Source organism: Xiphophorus hellerii, chromosome 10 (assembly GCF_003331165.1).
Source record: "Xiphophorus hellerii strain 12219 chromosome 10, Xiphophorus_hellerii-4.1, whole genome shotgun sequence".
NCBI lineage: Eukaryota > Metazoa > Chordata > Actinopteri > Cyprinodontiformes > Poeciliidae > Xiphophorus > Xiphophorus hellerii.
In genome coordinates, this window is record NC_045681.1 from 24,557,248 (window position 1) to 24,579,858 (window position 22,611).

Consider the following 22,611-nt stretch of genomic DNA (forward strand, 5'->3'; position numbering starts at 1 on the left):
GTTTTCCCACCAAGAACATGCAAACCCAAACAAAAGGTAAAAACAGAATGATTTTCCTATAAAGTGACTGAGAATTACCTGTGGTTCCATAAATATACCAGCTCCGTCCCTATCACACCGAGGTTATGAAAAGCAGACATTAGTCCAGAGAAATAAGGCAAAAGGCGACATGGAACTTAGAAAACGTCTGCTGCAGTATTTCACAAACCTAGTGGGAGTTCTCCGCTTCCACATAACTGCTCAACAATACTTCATCAGTGTCCTGTTTGAAACCCTGCACAGGTTGGGACTCTTATATGGAAATGTTTGAACAAGACTGATCTTTTATTAAAGAAAAAGTATGTAGTTGCGCCCCTGGGTTGTTATTTGCTGAGATGTATTAGTGATCAAACTGAGCTCTAACACAAAGAAAAGATTAAACTGGTAGGATCGGATTGTAACTATGGTAACACAATAATCAAACAGTAAAGATGATTCTTTGCACTTTTACAAAGTAAACTCACCAATTCTGATGCATTTTTACCAGTTTGTTTCTTTTATTATTATCTATGCTGAAAGTGTGAAATCAAATTTATTAATATTTTCCTCCTCGATAAACAAAAGTAAAAATTCAGATCTGTGTTAAAATGCAAGTCTGTATGGGCGGCCCCTTGTGGCCTGGGGAACCATTGTTTTCTTGTGCCTTGGGCCGGCTCTGCTTATATCAATAGTTAAGGATAATGATGGTATCACGGTGTGGGGAATATTTACTTGTAAAACTCTGGGCCCCTTCACACCAGCTGAGCATCATTTAAACCATATGAGTACTGATACTGACCGTGTCCGTCCCTGACCCTTCCTCTGATCCATCAATTCCAGCAGAATAAAGATCAAAACCAGCTTGAGTTCTAACAAGCTCAGACTGGTTTGAACTTGTTAGAACTGGTTTGTGTCCTGAACTCACCATCATGTCGCCACATCTCAGCGAAGAAACCTGAGGATGTGGAGGAACAGATTCTCATCATGGATGTTCAGCTGACAAATCTGATGCTATAAAGTCAATATGGACCAAAACCTATGAGGAATGTTTCTGACACCTCGTTGAATAAATGCTGTAAAGACCTCAGGCTGTTCTGGGCCCAAAAAGAGGGTCCAACCCGGAACTGACGTGGTATACCTAATAAAGTGGCAGGTGTTTGCATATTGGTTGAGGTGTGTGTTTTATTTTTTTCAGTTTGTGTGCAACTGCATAAATCAATCCTCCTTTCCGGTTATGATTTTCGAAATAAAATAATTTCTAAATTTGATCTATTGCCAGCATCGTTTCGCTCAGTAGGAAGCGACAAATAATGTTATAATACTCAGATGTGTTCAAATAAATACGAATATGAATAGATATGCCATAAATATGAAAAAATGGCAGGTAAATATTAGACTTGTGAGTGGAAAATGTTATTTTTTATAAAATAAACACTTGGTCTTACTTTGAACCTCCCCGCTCGGTCTGATGGATCAGCCTGACGTCCCGCGGAGCGGAGCGGCGCAGCATCCAGCATCCCTGACGTCGTGACAGGCAGCAGGAAGAGCCGCTGCTCCTGGAGCCGGAGCTGCTGGTGGAGCTGCTGCTGGTGGTGGAACCTTCACTGGGAAGCTTGATACATGTGAGTATTTCGAGCGGTTTTCCAGCTTTCCAGCGTCAGACACTGTGGCAGCTTCATAGATAATAAGCCGTAGGAAGTGCGTCACTCAAATATTTCCTCTGTGTCGGAACACAGTGACCACATAGAGACTAGAGACTATCAGCGACAGCTGAAGTCCTAAATACCGGGAACTATAATGGTTTTACCGGCTTTGCCAGGTATGAGGCTCGGTTAGAGCGCTGATGGAGAATCCGAGGTGAGGATGAGGATGGCGGGCTGCAGCATCATGGCGTCCTTGAGCGCTGAAGGGCAGAGCTGCAGCGGGAGGGATGCTGGGACATCAGGCGGCCATGATGCCGAGTTCTGTGGGACAGGTTCTGATTTTCAGAACCGGTCCGATCATCAGGAGCTCACACAAAAGAATAAATAAAAAAAAAAAAAAATTGAACGGAGCTCCAACGTAAAAAAAAAATTAAAAATTATTAATTTGTTTCATGTAATCGAATTGAGTATGTCTAAGTAAATCTATTAAACAAGCTGTCATGTTAAACAAACATAATAAACTAAATTTTATTACACCGTTGTTGTTTTATTAAGTTGTAGCTCCATTCTGTTTTTTCAGTGCGTGGAAAGAAGATGTGGCTGAATGTATCTGAGCTGTGTTTTCTAGTTTCCTGACTCCAGCCTCCTTGTTCTCAGTCTGTCACTATTGTAGCTGAGTTGGTGTGTGACGGTCACCATGGGGGAACTGTTCAGAAGTGAAGAGATGACACTGGCCCAGCTCTTCCTCCAGTCTGAGGCGGCCTACTGCTGCGTCAGCGAGCTGGGAGAACTGGGCATGGTCCAGTTCAGAGATGTATGTTCATAAATCCTAAATCCTGTTTCAAAATATTTGAATAAGTTTCAGACGTTCCTAGCATTTCCATTTGACTGAGTTGGTGATAATCATTTGTAATGGAGATGTCATTTGTTTTGTGTTGCACAGCTGAATCCAGATGTCAACGTATTCCAGCGCAAGTTTGTGAATGAAGTGAGAAGATGTGAGGAGATGGACAGGAAGCTAAGTGAGTAAAGATCACACCGTGTTGCTCTCGTTTATTAAGATCTGAAACCTGGATTTCAGCTTTGAATTAGAAAGTTACAATATTATCAACCAGGCATCTCTGAATATACTAGCCACAGTAATCTTAGTTATTTTTTTTGACTCTTTAGAAGGTAATAAAATATGTATATATCTCAAACATAAATAATTTTGATAATCCTAATTGATAATAGGTTGTGGAATACACTTTAAATATACAAAATAAGCAAACAAAACAACAAATAAAATGAATTTTGAAGTCTTTGTAAACAAAATTGTCCTTTAAAAAAGGGCGAGTTGAGACCAAAGCACCAGACTGAAGACTTTTTATCATCCAGTTTTTGGTAGAAAGAGAGAAAAAAGAGATAAATGATAAATCATGCCAATGAAATAATTTAGTTTGTTTTAATTTATCATGTGATCAATTGATTTATTGATTATTGTGACATGCCTACCTAACATACTATATCATCTCAATGCTAAGCATGTAGCAGCAGCACAGATGCTAATGTCAGCGTCAACAGTTCACATTTTGTTTAAGTCTTTATTGGCTCTAGTGGCCTTTATTTGATAGTTAATTGACAGAAAAGAGGGTAATGAGAGAAGGGGAAGACATGCAGCAAAGGGAATCGAACCTGCGACGGCCACGTCAAGGACTAAGGCCTCCATATGTGGGTTGTGCTTAACCCCTGCGCCACCACAGCACCCAACACAGTTCCCATTTCTAAATAAGTTTCATGAATGATCAGGACTTCCTGAAACATTGGAAAGTTGAATGGATATAATAGGACTTTGCACCAATTTGATGGTTGAAGAATGTGACAGACTGGTGTCCAGGGTGAACCCGCCTCTCGCCCGGAACGTTAGCTGGAGATAGACACCAGCACCCCTCCCGACCCCACTAGGGACAAGGCTGTTAGAAAATGGATGGATGAATGGATGAAGAAATAAACAAGAAATTATAAACATCTTTGTTGTTGAGCTATTTGTTCAATAATTTAGCAGCTTTTCTCAAATGCAAATGTTGCTTTTTTGTCAATATATGGTGTTCGATCTGAGATCAATTAATTACAGAACCCAAAATTAACTTCAAATCCCACCACTACTATTTTTAGTGTATGCAAAATCTTTTTTCACTGTACATAACAGAATTTCTGGTCAAACAGGGTTTGTTGAGAAGGAGATCAAGAAGGCGAGCATCCCGATGGTGGACACTGGAGAGAATCCAGAAGTTCCTTTTCCCAGAGACATGATCGACCTGGAGGTTGGCACAAATCTTCCTCATTCAAACAAACGTTTCATCTGTAACACATATTTCTTCTGAATATTTCTTCACTCAAATATTCAGCATCGTGTTTTAGCTTTCACACTATACGTAACCGTAATGCCTCACACTCGGCAGGCCACGTTTGAGAAGCTGGAGAATGAACTGAAGGAGATCAACACCAACCAAGAAGCCCTGAAGAAGAACTTCCTGGAGCTGACGGAACTCAAACACATCCTGCACAGAACCCAGCAGTTCTTTGATGAGGTTTGCTCATGTGAACACACACATTCTCTGTTTGTACTTTGTTTAATGAAGAGCAGCATTGCAGCCAAACCAATAAAACAAATACATGGTTATCATGTAGAAGGAAGTGATGAAGATTTCTTTGCTAGATGGAAGACCCCAACCTGCTGGAGGAGTCGTCAGCGCTGATGGAGGGCAGTGAGGGGGGCCGCGGGGCCCCGCTCAGACTGGGGTAATGAATGTATCAGCTTCCTGTTGTTTCAGCTGCTCATGTATTAACTTGGATGTGTTTGGACATATTAATTAAAAAAATCAACATCTTTGAAATATTATTTTAGACACTACCTTTAAAGTTCATATAATTTAGGGTTAGGGTTAAACAACAGTTTAATTACATGCTGTCTTTAAGTTTATTAAAGATTTTTAATGAATAACTTGACACAAGAAATGACCCAGTGTTAGAGCCTGCAACATTCATTTTTTTTATATTAACAATTAGCTGTTTTATCTTTTGGAGTTCCTATTTTTTTCCCTCATGTGATCTGTGTGTCAAAATGATACACAGATCACATGTTTCATCATGATGGTTATGAGTAACCTCGTTTAAAAAACATTCACACAAGAATTTTTGTGAGGGCTGACAAAAAAATCCTATCAACTGAGTTATTGAAAAAGTGAATTAGACTCAAACACACGCGCACACACACCCACACACGCACACACACACACACACACACGCACACCCCCACACACACACACACACACACACACGCGCACACACTTTGTGTCTTTCTATCTTCACAAGGACTGCGCATTGATTTCCATTCATTTTTCATTCATTTCTATTGCCTGACCCTAACCTGAATCCTAAGCCATGAACCATAACTCAAAGACATCATTTCTCCTAATGTGTTCTTCATGCAGGTTTGTGGCTGGAGTGATCAGCAGAGAGAGGATTCCCACCTTCGAGCGGATGCTGTGGAGGGTGTGTCGTGGTAATGTCTTCCTACGGAAGGCGGAGATTGAAGACCCTCTGGAGGACCCTACCACGGTCAGCATCAGACAGAAGGAGTTTCAGACAGAGAGCATTAGTGGGCATGAATTAACTGTAGCTGAATTGCAAGCACAAATGATTCAGGAGAAATTCTCCACACTAATTTATCCAAACTTGCTCTGTATTTTAATGTATCTTCCTTTTTCTTATAGGGGGACCAAGTTCACAAGTCGGTGTTCATCATCTTCTTCCAGGGTGACCAACTCAAGAACAGGGTGAAGAAGATCTGTGAAGGGTGGGCCAGCTGTTTTCCTGCTTTTCCTTCACATTGTTAACAGTCATGGCTTTAGATTGGAATATTGTTCAGCTCAAGTGAATATACGCTCTGAGTGAGTATCAATAAAAGCACATTCAGGAGGAGGGCACTTATCAACACAATCACAGTTTACTGGATTAATACGAGTTAAGGAATGGAAGAATATGGTAAGGATGAAGCTGGAGGTTTTAGCTCAAGGAGACTCCTTTGGTTTGTATGTAGAGGAGAAGCAGTCCCCAGCTGCACTACTCCTCACTGTCTAGAGTCTCTCTTTCACACTGTGCACTAACATCCATCCTGATGAGAGATTGGATTGTCTCTAGTCTGTGTGAAATAAACAGCATTCTACACACAGTGAGGAAGGGTTTCTTCAGACCATTTTTCAGAGGATTCAGGGGTCTTTGTGTCCCAGGATGCATGGCATCATGCATTCTGGGACACATATCACCTCTTATAACTGGACATACAGGCATTAATAGTTCATTTTTCCATATATGAAAACATGAAATGGGAACTTGCAATTATTGGAATATATTAGAAATACTGAGGTATGTCTGAAAGGGGCAGTATTACTGTGGTAAATGCACCATTCTTCTCAAGAGAAGAAGAATGAGGAGGAGGAAGAATAAATTCAGCTGTTTGATTCAGGTGTGAGGACTGTGATTGGATGCTCTCCATATGAGCTGTGCTCACTTGAGATCATAATGTAAAAATCAGGCTTAATGACAAACAAAGTCAGTGATTTTGGAGTGTCCATCACAAAGTCCTGAGAGCTGAGAAGGTGTGTGTGAGCAGGGAGGTGTGTGTGAGCAGGGAGGCCTCCAAACCTGGCTCAGTATCACTGGTTCTTGTCAGCAGGAGTGGGGCAAAATTATAGGGGACTTTTGTAAGTAGCTTGTGGGAGGAAAAAATGAAAAATTTGACCCAATTCAGGTATTTTAAAGGCAATTTTACCAAAAACAGTGGAAATGGAGGGAAACACATGAATATGAAGAAAGTTATTAGAAAATATCTCTACATAGTCTGGCATTTAGCAGCTTAAAATCATATAGATAATCTTTACAGTCTAAAACAGGAAACTAATTTAATGTCACACATTAAAAATTGATGTTTTAGCTACTTAGCTAGTTTTAACTGATTTCATTTGTACAACAAAAAACAACAAAGATTTTCATCTCATTTGATTTTAATTTACTGCAAGTTAGGGCTGGAATAGGTTCTGAATATACAAACCAAATATATTTGGTATAAAAACGAATCCCGTTAACATTTTTCCTTTTTGTCACTGGACAGTATTCAGAGAACTGCATTTAGTTTGGGGTTTTCATTTCATACTGGATTAGAGTCTTTGAAGTCTTAGAAACTGGGTTCAGTTCTGTCCAAGTGGTGATCCGGTGAATTCCTCCAGGTTCCGAGCGTCTCTCTACCCATGCCCAGAGACGCCCCAGGAGAGGAAAGAGATGCTGGCTGGAGTCAACAGCCGCATCGAGGACCTCCAAATGGTGAGTTGTTGTCTGTTTTAAGTAGAGTTTGTTTAGTGAAATAAATTACAGAAGCAGATGTTCAACTTGAGAGAATATTTAGCGAAAAGCTGAGATCTTCTGTTTAGCTGCTCTGCTCTTCCATAAATGACATGTTGTCTCTCTTTAAGCATGTTTTTATTGCACATTGACTCCAGAGAATTCACTTTTAGTTCAGTTTTATTACTTTATGTCTTTGCCAGATGAAAGATAAACCTCACCATGAACAAAGCAGACAGATTGAGGGGTTCTTCAGGATTTTATCTGTGCCTCAACTCCTCTCCAGCCTTTGTTCATACAGGATATTTATCAGAAAGGCTTTTGGGTCTCCTTGTTTTACTAGAACCCACCAAACAAAGCGGTAATTCATCAGGAACATTGTGCTGCAGAACACATTTGTTCTGGCCTGTTCTCAGTTCTCTTTGATTAAAGGTGGTTTTCTGTGAGTTTATGAAAGTCTCATTGTGTAAAGATGTTTTCTTCTCCACAAGTGAATGGCAGGAAAAAAGCTTGGATTTGGCTGTAGAAGTTAGTCACCTCTGTGTGTGTTACACCCTGCTGTAATACAGAGCAGGCTTGGATTCAAAGAAAGAAAAAATAAGACATATCTTATGCATTCCAATAACATTATTAAATGGACTGAACTTGTACAGAGCTTTTCCAGTTGGAGTGTTTTACACACACAGGCCACATTCAGCCACGATGACTCATGGGCACACACTCACACACCGTCCTAATCGCTAGGCAACTTGGGGTTAAGAGTCTTGCTCAGGGGCACAGTGGCATGAGACAGGAAGAGGCACATAGAAGCGCATACACAAGCACGATTGCCTGCACTAAGGCCCTCCTCCTTTGTGACCAGGAGCGATGCACTTCTGTAGGTACAGAGCAGTGGGACGAGGTGGATGAGTTTGATTTTACAGATTATCTGTCTCATGTTAACAGTTTTAACAAATATGTAAAAAACATGTTTTTGTAAAAGTGACATACTGTAGCTTTACTGACTGTGATGCAGAACCACGAGAAGAAAGTTATTGAAGAGATTTGCGGAGAATTGTTTTTCATGCTTTATGATAATGTTGGTTTTTGTACTGGAAGACTTTATTTAAGCCAATGTGCGATGTAGTGCACAGGACCAAATTTCTTTTCATGAATACCCCAGCTCTGGTTGTTATGACTACAAGCACAGCAATGTTTCCTTTGCTTATCCTGGAACATCCAGAGCAGAAATCCGGGCAGCTGGTTCTGGTCGGTACTGAAAGCTCTTCTTCCCCCTCCCCTACTGCTTTAGGTTCTGAACCAAACCGAAGACCACCGCCAGCGCGTGCTGCAGGCTGCCTCTAAGACCATGAGGGTTTGGTTCATCAAAGTGAGGAAGATGAAGGCCATCTATCACACCCTGAACCTCTGCAACATCGACGTCACTCAGAAATGTCTGATCGCTGAGGTGTGGTGTCCCGTCTCAGACCTGGACTCCATCCAGTTTGCTCTGCGCAGAGGAACGGTGTGTTGACCTGTTTATTGGTTCATTACACACACACACACACCCACACACACCCCCACACACACACACCCGCACGACTACCCCCCCCCCCCCCCCCCCCCCCCCCCCCACACACACACACACACACACACACACACCCCTACACACACACACCCGCCCACACACACAACCCAGGTGTTTCAGCTTCATGTGGGTTATCAGCACTAAACTTCAAGGTTAATAATCCTCAGTGAAGCAGCTTCTATTGTAAAGTTGATGAACTACTGAGTTAATTGATTCAAAAGTCTGTTTAATAAAAACAGCATTTCTAATTAGTGTGTCTGAAATTTTTTTAAAGACTGAAAATGTTCTTTCTATTTTTATTTTCAGAATCACAGTATGAGCACTTCAATACAAAAGTCACTGATTCCACTGGACGTATGATTGTTATACTGATCCTGAAAACGAAGGCTTTGTTTGACAGGAGAGGAGCGGCTCGACGGTGCCTTCCATCCTGAACAGGATGCAGACCAAGCAGACCCCACCAACCTTCAACAAGACCAACAAGTTCACGTCGGGCTTCCAGAACATCGTTGATGCCTACGGGATCGGGAACTACCGGGAAATAAATCCAGGTTTTACACAAAATGACTGTCTGCATCCTGAAGCTTGTGTCTGTGGCTGTTTGAATGAAACGAGAGACAATAAGTGTGACTATTTATATGTAGTTAACATAGCTGATTAACATAGCAGCATCAGGGCAGAGAAAATGCTCTGAAAAAGTATTTGAATCCTTAGTGAGTTTTATGATTTCTTTTTTTTTGTTCCACTTTAATATTTCCAGTGGACAAATTTTAATAGCAGCAAAGCATGACCTGAGTTTCACTTTATAATTTCATTTATTTAGGGAAAAACAATTCAAGCCAACCAGATCCTTTGTGTAACGTATTGTATTGTTAGACCATTAAAGTCATGATATCATATTGAACCTTTCAAACAACAGGAAGTAGGCTGAAAGATCAGTAAAGTGATCGAAAGAAATTGAAGAACAGATGAGATTCACTGATAGCTTTCAGTTTGAAAGGCCTGGTGGGAACCACAGTGGGAACCACTATCCACTGGTGGAGAAACCATGGAGCAGTGGAGAACCAAAATGAATACATCCAGGAGGTCCAGAGGATATGAATGTGACGGTCTCCCTGCTGATGGGTTTTTTCTCTGCATAGCTCTGTATAATTAACAGGATGTCCTGCCTGTGGGTTAGCTTCGTTGATTGTTCGTGAGCAGAGCTCCCCAGAGACGAGCATCCAGTGCTGTTAGGTTTCTCACATGGCCTCTGAAGATCGAACAGCTTCAGTCGAACCTGCTCCATCATTACACCGTTCCAGAAGAACAGATAACTAAATGTTCTAAATGTTTCACCAAGAGTTTCATGTCAAGTGATTTAGAAATGACATGGTTTATTTATCATTTTTAATAGTTGTGCTCCCAGCAACGTGCATGAAAGTATTGGCACCATAGGAAAATAAAAACTGGAATAAATTTCAAATTTCAAGTATTAGCTTCTTTCCATGTGATTCCAGTTCTGTTTAAATAACTGTAGGCATGTTTGTATATCACCATCATATTATCTAAACTTCACAGTTTAGTTATTGATATGAACATTGACCGTTTCCACCTTTTCCTCTCCTCTGCTGCAGCTCCATACACCATTATCACCTTTCCCTTCCTGTTTGCTGTGATGTTTGGTGATATGGGTCATGGGGTGTTGATGACCGCTGCTGCCCTGTACTTGGTCCTCAGAGAGAGTCGAATCCTCGCACAGAAAAGCGACAATGAGGTACCGGTGCTCAGAAAAACACCAGGGGCCTCGTTCATAAAAGAATGCGCAGTGCACACTACTTGGCGTATGGAAAAATTTAGAAAAGTGCGCAGCACAAAAAAAATTGGATGCACGCACGTGGCCGCACACCTTTCCTTTATAAATCCTAATTTGCGGGAAATAGAGCACAGCTGCTGGTCCGCCCTGTCGCCTCCATAAATACATATGTAAATTAGTATAAATACCTGGAAGTCTGCCACCACGTGAAGCAATAACCATGGCAACGTCCTTGTTCGAAGCAGTATAAGTATTTACAATAACAATGGTTATATATTTTATTTAAAAGGTGCTTTGAGGACACATAATGTCACCTCACAAAAATAAAAATACATTTTAAAGAAAAAAAAAAAATCCAAATTAAAAAAAAAAAATAAAGAGATCCTGCCTGTTTGAACAGCAGAGCGTTCAGACGGGATTTAAAGACAGACAGCGAGTCAGAGAGTCCTTTGAGTGGGAATGTAGACGTTTATTCTAAATAGTAGAATGCTTTATGTCCATAAGGCGCATTCACAAAGCGGGCGACTTGACTGAAGGAAGACTGCAGCTGGACCGGTACCGGTACCGGATGGCTCCTTCTTTAAGTTTTTCCCAGAGCTCCAGGATGATCAGTCTGGATTAATCTAAACGCTCATAAACCATCATCAACATTTCCCAGCAGATCAATATAATCTCTGTACACAGGTTCCCTCTGAATCCTTCCACTGGCGATGTTCTCCATCAGAGCCAAAGCGCTCCACATTTACTCGGTTCACCTTTGCGCAGCTACTTATATACGTGTGATTGCATACACGCCTTGATCACCTTAATAATAATCACACCTGTTGATTATTTTTAATCAACTGGTTTGAGTTAATCTGCTGATCCAATTTTAGTGAGAATGAAATTACCCCAGGCATTTTGCGCTTCGGCGCACGGACCGATGCGTTACATCTTTATGAAACAAAAACTGAGAAAAAGTACTATTTACATTCGAGCGAGGTTTTTACTTACTTTTATTTTTATTTTCTTTATTTTGTGTTCGTGTTAGCTTATTGTTTGAGGATAAATGCGGTTCAGTTTCATCGTTTACGTTTAAACAATAAAATATTAAAATCTTGAAAAACATCGGGTTTGATGCTTCTTGGTCTAAATAAAACTGAATGTAGTCAGATTTCAGTGTATTTAGGTGAGCTTTGACGCTTTGTAGTTTGATATTGTTCCCACATTTTTACGCCAGCGAAAAAGTGTGCGTATATTTACGCAAACTTTGAAGCAAAGTACATTTTTATACATGCCGACTTGTGCATAAAATATGGCGCCGCACTTTTTTGTGTGCACGGATGCTTTATGCATGAGGCCCCAGAGACCCACAACCCAGGCAGAGAGGCCGTCTAAAGCTGTGCTTTGGGATTGCAGATGTTCAACATGATTTTTGCTGGTCGCTACATCGTCCTTCTGATGGGGATCTTCTCAGTCTACACAGGCATCATCTACAATGACTGCTTCTCCAAGTCTCTGAACATGTTTGGCTCTGGTTGGAGCGTCAGGCCCATGTTCAATCCTAAAGGAGCCAACTGGTCGTAAGTCAGCTGCTCTCTTCAGCTTCCCTCAAGTCAAATGTCATAATTCTGTCTGAGCTCTTAATCAGAGTCATTTACACCTTTGTCAGAACCTGGAAACAGTAGCTAAACTATGACAGGTGTGCTAAACTCATTTTCATTTCGAGCCAAATCAAGGTCATGAATATCCTCAAAGGGCTGGTTGTGGCACTGACAAAACGACCCTAAAATAAATAGCTGCATTCTATGAGTGCTTCTTATGAAATGATATTGAACATCTTTTTATATTTGGCACTAAATAAAAGCTGCTGTAATTTGATTAGTAAAATAGTATCTAACCCTCAATTGTTATCTTGAAAGTACTTTTTATGTGGCCCTCTGAACTCTAGAGAGCCACATAAAAAGCTATGCTGGATTTGGCCCCTGGGCCTGGAGTTTGACACGATTTGCTGTTAATTTGTCCCAGGTCTGAGACCCTTGATGGGAATGCAGTTCTCCAGTTAGATCCAGCTGTTCCTGGGGTCTTCAACGGACCCTATCCTCTTGGGATTGACCCGGTAAACCACTGACACAATTATTAAACCACAAAGTCATATATATTTCATATCTCTCAATAATCTGCATTGATCTATCCTGTATTAATGTCTTAACTCATGAGATATAAATTCAGTTTAGGGCTGATGATTATTTTACTAATCGATTATTCTACTGAATATCCTGACGATTAATTGTATAAAAACAATTGCAGGTTTTTCATTTAACCACTTAACCCTTTTTATACAATATCGCAAATACATTGAAAGAACTAAATAAACAAATAATTCAATTTTTACATAAGAAAATCAGCATTTTATTGTAATAACAACATTGGTGAACACAAAGGATACATCTAAAAAACCCTCTTAACATCAATATGTGAAAAGCTCAACCTTTCTTTCTGCTGGACTTAGCATCAATACATTAAGTGTTTGGATTGTGATATATTTTATATATATATATATATATATATATATATATATATATATGTTGTTCTTTTTGTAAATGTTCTTTTTGAGTTTGTATGCAGTTAACGATTAATCAATTACTGAATTTGTTGATGATTATTTCAATAGTAAAAAAATCATTGTTTCAGCCCTACATCAGTTTATCACATGTGCAAACAGCTTAATAATGATAAACAAGTATTTTGGATTAAAAAAACGATGAGCCGCACTGTGTTGTTTTTGCAGATCTGGAATGTTGCTACCAACAAGCTGACTTTCCTGAACTCATTCAAGATGAAGATGTCAGTGATCCTCGGCGTCATCCACATGCTGTTTGGAGTCTCTCTGAGTCTCTTCAACCACCTGTACGATTTCCTGAGCTGCACACTCATGTGTTTTTCTTTACGATTATTGTGGACAACATTATCTTCATTCGAGTGACTGTCTGGTGTAACTTTCGTAATATTTGTATTATATGTGAACAAACTGGGTGCATACTGTTGCTCATACAGTTAAAAGCAGATAGTTTTAACATTCCTGTACCTACATGGGCTGAAATGCCACTCAGAGAGAAAGGACACTCACAAAAAGCAACATTAAAAGGGAGATTATAGTTTGCAAATTGTGAATTGTTTTGCTGCAGGAAGGACTGGTGCACTCCCCCACAAAAAAGGATGTATTTTTTATTCAGGAACAAACATGTTGGAATTTTTTAGTCACATTTTAAGACTTTAATTGTTGTACAATTCCACCAAATTGGCTACAATGTGGCTGAAGGACAACAGAATCAGTGTTTTGGACTGTCCTTCACAAAGTCCTGATCTCAGTCACAGAGAAAATGCTAGTGGGCAGAGCTGTGAAGGCGTGTGTGCGTGCGTATGGGGGTGTGTTTGCGGGTGTGTGTGTGTAACAAACTGGTGCCACCAGTTCTGTCAGGAGAAAATGGATGGAAACTTCTGATTTCTTCTGAAAGACTGGGAAAAAAATCAAACAAACAAACAAACAAAAAATACTCTTAAATATTTTGACATTTAGCAAATAGAAATAATTTAGTTAATCCTAGATGACCTGAAACAGGAAAATCTTAGTCAGAATGAAGAAAAAAGACTTTATCTTGTTATAGAGTAGATATACATATTTAGTACCTTTTGCAGATCTCTGATGTTGACCATGTTCTTCTCCAACTTGCTGCTCTGCAGGTACTTTAAGAAGCCTCTGAACATCTTTCTGGGCTTCATCCCAGAAATAGTCTTCATGTCCAGCCTGTTTGGTTACCTCATCCTGCTCGTCTTCTACAAGTGGACCGCATATGATGCCTTCACCTCTAAAGACGCCCCAAGCCTGCTCATCCACTTCATCAACATGTGTCTGTTTAACTACAACGACCCAACCAACAAACCTCTCTACGCGGGCCAGGTCCTCCTCCCAGACCCACCCCTGATCCTAACCCTCCTCACTTTTACTTTACCTTTCTGACATATGATGTGAACTAAAGGATTTGATCATCAGCTATAAGCGGCAGGTTTAGAGAACAATTCAGGTGCATCTCAAGAAATGAGAATATTATAGTACAGTTTATTTAAGTTTGACCTTTATGAAAATTTTTTTTACATATCTGCTGAGACTGTCACTATGTCGTGACAGTTTGTGAGACAGATAATCTGGAAAATAAAAATGGAGCTCCTCTTCCTTCTCCCACTGCTAGAAACAACCAATCAGCCAGGAGGAGGGTCTTAGCGCTGTCAATAATCCTCATCCTGCCTTCCCTATTTGACCTCTGCTACACTGCAGCTAGCATAGCCAGTCATTAATGCTAAGGCTATTAGCAGAGGGTATGATTGACAGCGCTAAGACCTGCCTCTTGGCTCTGATTGGTAGCTTTTGGATCTAGTTAGAGTAGCCATTTTTGACGTGTTGAGGGATCTGCTGCTGACTCTGCTCTGCCTCCGCTGCAGATGGGGATCCAGGTCCTGCTGGTGCTCATTGCCCTGGCCTGTGTTCCCTGTATGCTGATAGTAAAGACCATGGTGCTTCGGCGTCAGCACCTGTGGAAACGGCATCTGGTAAGTAACCCCCGCCCCACCCATGTCTTCCAACTAAATTTAATGCTTTACTGTCAATTTGACCTTTCTCACCCTTATGTTGTCATTCATTTCAATGCATGTTGTGCCGTATAAAGTGAATTGTTGTGTTGCTGTAAAAATGCTTAAAGCCTGTCTTCTGAATAAGCCCATTGTTTGATGGAAGAGAAGTCTTTGTCAGAGGGGACTGGGCTGTCCTCAGTCTGACCATCTGCTCATTTCAGTCTGTCCTTCAGACTTGAACAGATATGAAAAGTTTATAAATGAAATAAATGTTTCTACTCCATGTTGGAAAGCAACAGAATATTCACCATTTTCCCCCATGTTCACTAGAACACATGATCCAAACTGTTCACTTTGAGTCAGTCAAAAATTGCTGACTCTCACACATTCAATACATTTTAGATAGTTTGTATTACAGTCATATTCAATAAATAAGAATATTATTTTTCAGTATCTCCACCACAAATGGTGGAAATTTATTTCTCTGCATTATGATGATTTGTTTTTTGCTTACAGTCAATGAAAACGAAATAATTTAATAAAAATGCAATGGTCTTAATGAAAAATGAACTCAATGTAATTTCTTGAATATGCCTGTATGATCTTTGTTTCTGATATGGAATGTTCAAAAATTCTTTTATAACTTCTCAAATGGAAACTTTATCCTTTCAGTAAACAAACAAAAATAAAAATCATCTGTCATTTTTTTCATGTATTTGTCACATCTCTGAAGGTTTCCACTTATTTCTGTGACCATTCCTGCTCTCCAGCATTCTCAGCAGCAGGTAGAGCAGAAGCTGTTCTATTATTTATAATCTGAGAAAGAAAGTCCTCACCAACACAATGGTGTCTCCATCAGACCAACACGATGGTGTCTCCATCAGACCAACACGATGGTGTCTCCATCAGAGGTCACCAGGAGACATCTGTCTCTTTTGCGTGGGAACAACATGTTTTGTTCTCTTGACCAGGATTCTGATCCCAGGGCAGAGACACTGACTGCTGATACTGCTTCTGTTCTCTGCTTGTCTTCCATACTTTCTCTCATGAACTACACTATTTAGCTGTTTACATGTAAGAATTTTCATTATTATTGTCCCGTTTATGCAAATTGTTACATTTGCATAAATAAAATGGATGCATCATCCATTAGAGTTTGGAATGAAATTACATGTTGCCTTTTAAAAATGATGATGCCACTTAACATTCTCTTGTTTTTTTTTAAAGGCTGGTCTGCTTACAGATCCTTTCTGTATTTGTCTTGTCTCACTGTTTGGCCATCCTGTTTCATGTGAACTGAGGACAAAAAGTTCCTTCTAAGGCTTGCTTTATGCTAGACACAGCTCTTGTGGCTTTTGTATCTAGTCACAGAAGAGGGAAGAAACCCCTGCAGAGAATCTAGAGCAGTCTTTAGAGCAAACAGGGGTGTCCTCATCATGCACCGGACTCACCCAACAGGGCACGCAGAAGTTCGGAGGGGTGCGGGTGGGCAACGGGCCCACGGAGGACGAGGCTGGCATCATGGACCACGACCAGCTCTCCCAGCACTCCGACGAAGGAGACGAGGTGAGCCCCTTTCACCACATGCAAAATGTTTAGATGGAAAAATAAAAGATTTATCGGCATTGCAGCCTGTCACATTACACCATGTGGCATTACAAATGTGCAACAGTCCTTGGTTTGTCTGAGATATATTTGCGTAGTAAATCACATTTTTGCTGTTGTGCAATGGGGGGTTAGCTGGAAACATGTTAAAGGAAGATATGCAAGGCAGAAGCAGATGACAGAGAGATTTCCCATTGCAGAAACATAAACGCTGGTTTTTCTGGGAGCTGGCTGGAGGGATTTCTGAATATAACACGCTCATTCTGAAGGATTCTTTTTTAGATGCACGCAAACGTAGACGCCAAACTAACCGCATTTTTAAAGAGGCATTCAACACAACTCGCATGATAAATGGATATTAACGTATTTACCATCAACCCAATCCTTCCTACCATAAATACTTTGCAAGGAAGCATCGATTTTAGGTCTGGAATTTGAGGAGAAATTCTTTAAAGTTGTCTAAATCACATAATTTTCATTATTTCTTACTACATTTGTTATGCTGTATATTTCTCCTGTTGGACTGCGAAATTAGTTTTTAATATTTGACACATAATCAGTCATGAGTGATATAGAATCAGTGATATCTAGTATGAACTACAGCAGTTAGAAATGCCCAGTCAGGTTGTGTGGATCACATGGTTTTGTCTTTGAATTCCTGCCCTAATCTTTCCCTTTTCCTTACTTTCAAGCACTCAGAAGAAGAACCGGTGAGAGCTCCAGTTTTGCATCTTCTTAGTATGTCTGAAAGCTGCCTCGCCCAGTTTGATTTACTACTTCCAAATTCCAGTCTGTCTTCTGAACGTGCATTATTAGCACATATGTAGCCTTTTCCTTATGAGTGCAATTCTCTGTGCCAGGCACGCATGTGTTGGTAATTATGAATGTCTATGTTTGAGCATGCAACTCTAAGTTTACTGATCTATAAAAACTGGGCAAACACAAACAAGTCTGGATTCACAGTTCACTCTGGATTTTTCCGTACTCCCCATCTTTAAAACAAGAAAGAGAAAGAGCTGAAACTTTAATAAATCTATTCTAACGTCATCCCACTACTCTGTAAATAAACCACACCACTTTGTTTTAGTCACTATTATTACTGTTTTGTTCTGATTTGCCATTCCTCCTCCAGCACTGGCTCTGTGAACTCTGTTTTTAAAAGTCAAAGGACAAAAGAAAACTTTGTAAAGAGGAAACCAAGCAGGTTCCAAGCCCAAGTCAACAATGTTAAGTAGACCAATGGCCTGCAGTGTTTCCCCCTTCCTGCTGCTTTGAAACAGGAAAGGATAGTCCTGGTTGGGGATGGAAAGAACACAGGGAATGTGTTGACCCGTCAGGATACAATAGCTGTGATCCTGCTGAGGAAAATGATGAAATGAAACCAAACAAACTGCTTCGCTTTGCTTTCAGCTCCACTACATCTAAATCTCCACTCTAATTGAATTACAGCTACTTTTTAGGATACTAATAACTTAAAAATATATCCATTTTAATACAGTGATACAGTCCTACTTTTCTTATATATATCTTGGATTACTTCTTAAGGCCTCCACGTTCTCCACCTGAACAGAGGAATGTTCTCTCTCCCAGCGATGCAAGAACTCAAGAACTGCAATCCTGATTTTGGAGTTCTTGCAGGTTTTTCTTTTTCTTGCGTACTGTCAGAGAAATATGAAGTTAGGGTGCTGTGGGAGAAACCTCCTGGTGGCTCTGAATACGACCTCTTGTGAAGTATGAAATGTACTGTCCAGAAAGCCGTTGTTCTTGTTGCCGCAGCAGACAGGATTCACTATGACAGCCTGTGGAGTGCAGGACGTATCGGACCTTTTGTGAAACCAGTGATGCACCTTTCTCTGGCTACAAATATCACTGGGAAAGCTCCAAATAACTGTCTGTTACACGGAAAATACTGTGTTTATTTTTCAGACAGTATTTTAACTGTTGCTAAAATACTGTCTTTTACTCAACATAGAAATAGTTGGAGGTAAAGCTTTCAGTATGAGCCAGAAGAAGTGACAACCTTTTCTGAGATGCTATGTGCTAGGTGACGTTCTGCTTCCTCCTGTACAGTTTAACTTTGGTGATGTGGCCGTCCATCAGGCCATCCACACCATAGAGTACTGTCTGGGTTGCATCTCCAACACAGCCTCCTATCTGCGCCTCTGGGCCCTCAGCCTCGCCCACGCACGTGAGTGACTCCCTGTGATCGAACAGCCGGGCTGTAACAGAACAAACCTCACTCACTGTAAGTAGTCAAATGTTCCATGTCCTGGCGCTAACATGACTGTGTTGTGTCTGCAGAGCTGTCTGAGGTGCTCTGGTCTATGGTGATGCACTTGGGTCTGTCCTCTCGCAGTGGAGGCGGCTTCTTTGGCCTGTCAATCATCTTCTCTGCTTTCGCCACTCTCACTGTTTGCATCCTGCTCATCATGGAGGGACTGTCAGCTTTTCTGCATGCCCTGCGCCTGCACTGGTCAGTACACACATGCACAGAGCAAAACACAAAGGAGATGGAGGAGATAGGTTGTTTTCACAGATTATCTGACATGATGACATCTTTAACAAATGTGGAGAAAACATATTTTTTTATTAAAGTTATATACTGCAGCTTGAATAAAATTACCTAGCATTTTTTGAGAAGTCTGGATTGTTTAATGTATGTTTTGCATGTTGCCTATGACTGTTGCTTGTGGGGAGAGACATTTCAGTAATAGAAAAAATGTAAGCAACCTACTTGCATAATGTAAGTGAACTGTTGGATGTAAAATTCATGAGCAGTAAATATTGTCCTAGTATCAGTATTGGACCAAAGAAAGCAAGACAGTTGCAAGCCTTTAAAATTGTGATGTTTTTGATAGGTCAGATAGACTCAAAAAATTATAATACCAGCTGTTTGGGCAATTTAATTTTTTGTCATGGGGCCCAACATTCCTGGCAGAGCCCCTGGTTAGGAGTGATCATATTACACACAACATTCAAACACACATCAGTTCTGATCAAGCATTTGTTCATCTCTAATGCACTTTGTGTTCTACCTCACTGCATAAAAAGTATTTTATGAATAAAGTTTGATTAAAGTATCATTTCTAAGTTAACCTCTGCCAGTTTCACCGCCTTACATTCACATGAGGAATGTTAATGATGAGATACTACAGAGTTAGTTTATAACAGGAATCCAGGACAGGCCAGGAGCTCCATCATCTCCTGGTACCACCAGCACAACCACTGATCCACCTGGTACCAGAGAGGGTGGATGAATGATAGGGAGGATCATTACAGCATACCAACCTTGTGAGGTCCAGCTGGGCCATAACAACAGTGAAAACTTGTGGAGCAAATGCTTCAGTATCTTTGGAATAGTAAAGGATACACACAGATACATATTCATATTCAACACTGGAGGAGAACGGGCTACGGTGAATGCGTTTGGGTCAACGTGGCTCTAGTGTAGCACTTTAACTGCTCAGCATGACACCAAAAGGACCATAAACTGGCAAAACCAACTGGTATCAATGCAGGTAGTCACTCTGTTTTATTATAATTTTGGTTAAATTATTTGCTTTTTTTTAAATCAAAATGATAATAGTTTGATTTAATATGGATTCATTTATTTCATTGTAGATGTAACTGAAAGCCCACTGTCTGTTGCAACAGGGTTCTTTCATCATTAAAGCTGTTTTCACAAAGATGACTGAATGGAAATGTGTTCAAACGAAGCCACAGTCAGTGACCAGTCTGCCTTTCACACTCACTGCTGAGGAACTCTCTCCTACACAGAGACACACACAAATACACACCCAACAGAGTCAGTTTTCCACCTCCCCAGCTGTGGAGAGAAACAGATAGAGGGATCTCTTATTTCTAGCCTCTCTTTAAGTGTTGCCCTCTGAGCACTCTAGCTGGCCAAATATTTGCCACAACTGGGAGACATTCCTGGGCACTCCCTTTGCCGACCGAGGCCAAAATGCAGCTCCTGCTGGAACACACTTTGACTTTTCCCTATTGAAATGACGTCATCCAGGCCTTTCCTCGTCTGGAGTAGGATGCAGATTTATGTGTTGAGGTTTATGTGACAACTCAGACGGATTTATCATTGGGGAAACACACCATGTTCTATTTAAATAAAACAATTATCTTTTTTTTATTAACAAAAGAAAAGCCTGAAAGGAAAATGGAGGGCCACCTGAAACGCAAACCACTTAGCAAACAAGACTCTAGATGTGCTTAAACAAGACAATCAGGTCTTCACTCCTCTAAACGTTTCTTGCTTTATCACTAATGTGTGCTCTTTTGCGCACTTAACCTCAACTTTATATTAATTAGACTTGATTTAACTTTAATATGTTGAACAAATCTTTTTTCCGCCTGGTGTTTTCCCCTTAGGGTGGAATTCCAGAACAAGTTCTACACAGGTCAGGGCTTCAAGTTCGTCCCCTTCTCATTTGAGAGCATCCTGGAGGGGCGCTTCGATGACTGACCCGGTCCAGGCCCGACCACAGTGCAGTCACAGTCCCCAGCCAGCCCACTCTGCTTTGACAATGTGTTTGTGTGCACAAGACCTACTGCGGCTCTCTGTCTCCCTCTAGTGGCATCTAGTGAATCAGTGTTATGCATGAGATGTAACGGTCCTTCTGAAGACATTTCCAGCGTGCTGCCTTCACATGGCAATAATGAGTTGTTTCTGTCATCCTTTGTCGTAAAATGTCAGCCTTCCTTCATTTTGCTTTTATCTTTCGTGGTGAGTCATGTTTGTGTTGAGAGAACGTCTGAATCACTCAGTCTTATTTTGTTTTCTCAGTTCAGAGTTAACAGATAGGGCTCTAGAAAGGAGCCTGAGTAATGTTTGAGTTTTAAAACCACTTCAGCATCTCAGCTCATTTTCAGTATAATGAATGGATGAGTATTCACTGACTGTTTGTGACCGTCAGTGATTAACACTCAGTCAAATGTTCTCACTTATAGTTCTGAGTTCAGGACTAGAAGTTAAGTTAAAAGTTAAAGGCAAGTTAAAAGTTGAAACCAAAAAAATCTGAAAATGCATCAATTAAAATAAAGGTGATCAGAGTTCCCACACAGTCTGGAAAAGTACGGAATTTCTTTTCAGCATGTTCCAGGCCTGGATATGTGTGGAAAAACAAAATAAATGTATGGAAAAGTATTTATTTATTTGCTGTCCCATTGTCTAGATATTCTGGTTTGTTCTGAATTTTTTCTCATATATTCTGTCTTGTTCCTCGCTTCTGTCCTTTCTTTTCATTCTCACTTGTGTCCTTTCTTCCTCTCTCCTTCCCTCTATCTCTTCCTTATCCTCTTACTTCCCCCTTTTTTTGTCCTTTCTCTCTCTTGTCCTTTTTCTTTCCTTCCTTGTGCCCCATGTCCCTTCATCTTTCCTTTGTTTCTTCTTTCATTTGTCTCCTTTCTTCCTCTCTTGTGGCCCTCATTCTCTCCTTCCCTATGTCTTCTCTTCTTTTTGCCTTTCTTCCTTCATGTTTAGTTCCTTCCTTCAGTCATAGAAAATCATCTCCAATTATTTGACAACCCCCCCCCCATTTTATATCTTTTGCATCTCACAATCATCCTATTACTGTAATTCATATCAAGATTGTGGATTGTATTCTATTTTGGTGTAAAAATAAAAGTTTATCTTTAAATGTGGGACTGATTTGCTCCATCTAGAAAACTGAACCAAGCTGTTCCTGGTGATGTACTGTGGTTTCTGATGTTCATGTCTGACCTGTGTGAACTCTGTGGTTAATTAAAGCTGGAGTGTCCAAACAACATGCTGCGTGAGATCTTTTTTAAAATGCTTCCTACGTGACACAGACTGAACTTGCTGTACTTTCAGAAAATAGCCGTTTGTGGCCAATCAACAGAACTTGGTGGTGATTCGAGGTCAGAAACATTGAATCCATGAGGTCTAAATTTTAATAAGTAATCTTCCGCTCTGCTTCAGAGCTCTAAAAAGGTCTGCTGAGCACAGACCTTTTCAGGTCTGT

General features: G+C 40.5%; 1 protein-coding gene across 5 annotated transcripts; it reads left to right on the forward strand.

Annotated features, from left to right (window-relative positions):
• The first annotated feature begins 1,499 nt into the window (after positions 1-1,499).
• On the forward strand, positions 1,500-22,395 carry LOC116726858 (V-type proton ATPase 116 kDa subunit a-like). Of its 5 annotated transcripts, none has more exons than XM_032573773.1 (22): positions 1,501-1,640; positions 2,319-2,475; positions 2,605-2,683; positions 3,867-3,964; positions 4,103-4,231; positions 4,360-4,442; positions 5,135-5,261; positions 5,417-5,499; positions 6,929-7,022; positions 8,332-8,544; positions 9,008-9,158; positions 10,224-10,363; positions 11,801-11,964; positions 12,410-12,500; positions 13,173-13,291; positions 14,126-14,342; positions 14,882-14,989; positions 16,376-16,576; positions 17,308-17,325; positions 18,686-18,803; positions 18,917-19,088; positions 20,999-22,395. In XM_032573773.1, exons 2-22 carry the CDS (start codon positions 2,359-2,361, stop codon positions 21,090-21,092), a joined length of 2,616 nt encoding a protein of 871 aa, XP_032429664.1. In that variant the 5' UTR covers positions 1,501-1,640; positions 2,319-2,358; the 3' UTR covers positions 21,093-22,395. The 5 variants fall into 5 exon arrangements, with proteins under 5 accessions (XP_032429665.1, XP_032429667.1, XP_032429664.1 ...); XM_032573775.1 differs by having other exon boundaries at positions 16,469-16,576; positions 20,999-21,174; XM_032573772.1 differs by lacking the exon at positions 1,501-1,640 and adding an exon at positions 1,760-1,875 and having other exon boundaries at positions 20,999-21,174.
• Positions 22,396-22,611: the final 216 nt, after the last annotated feature.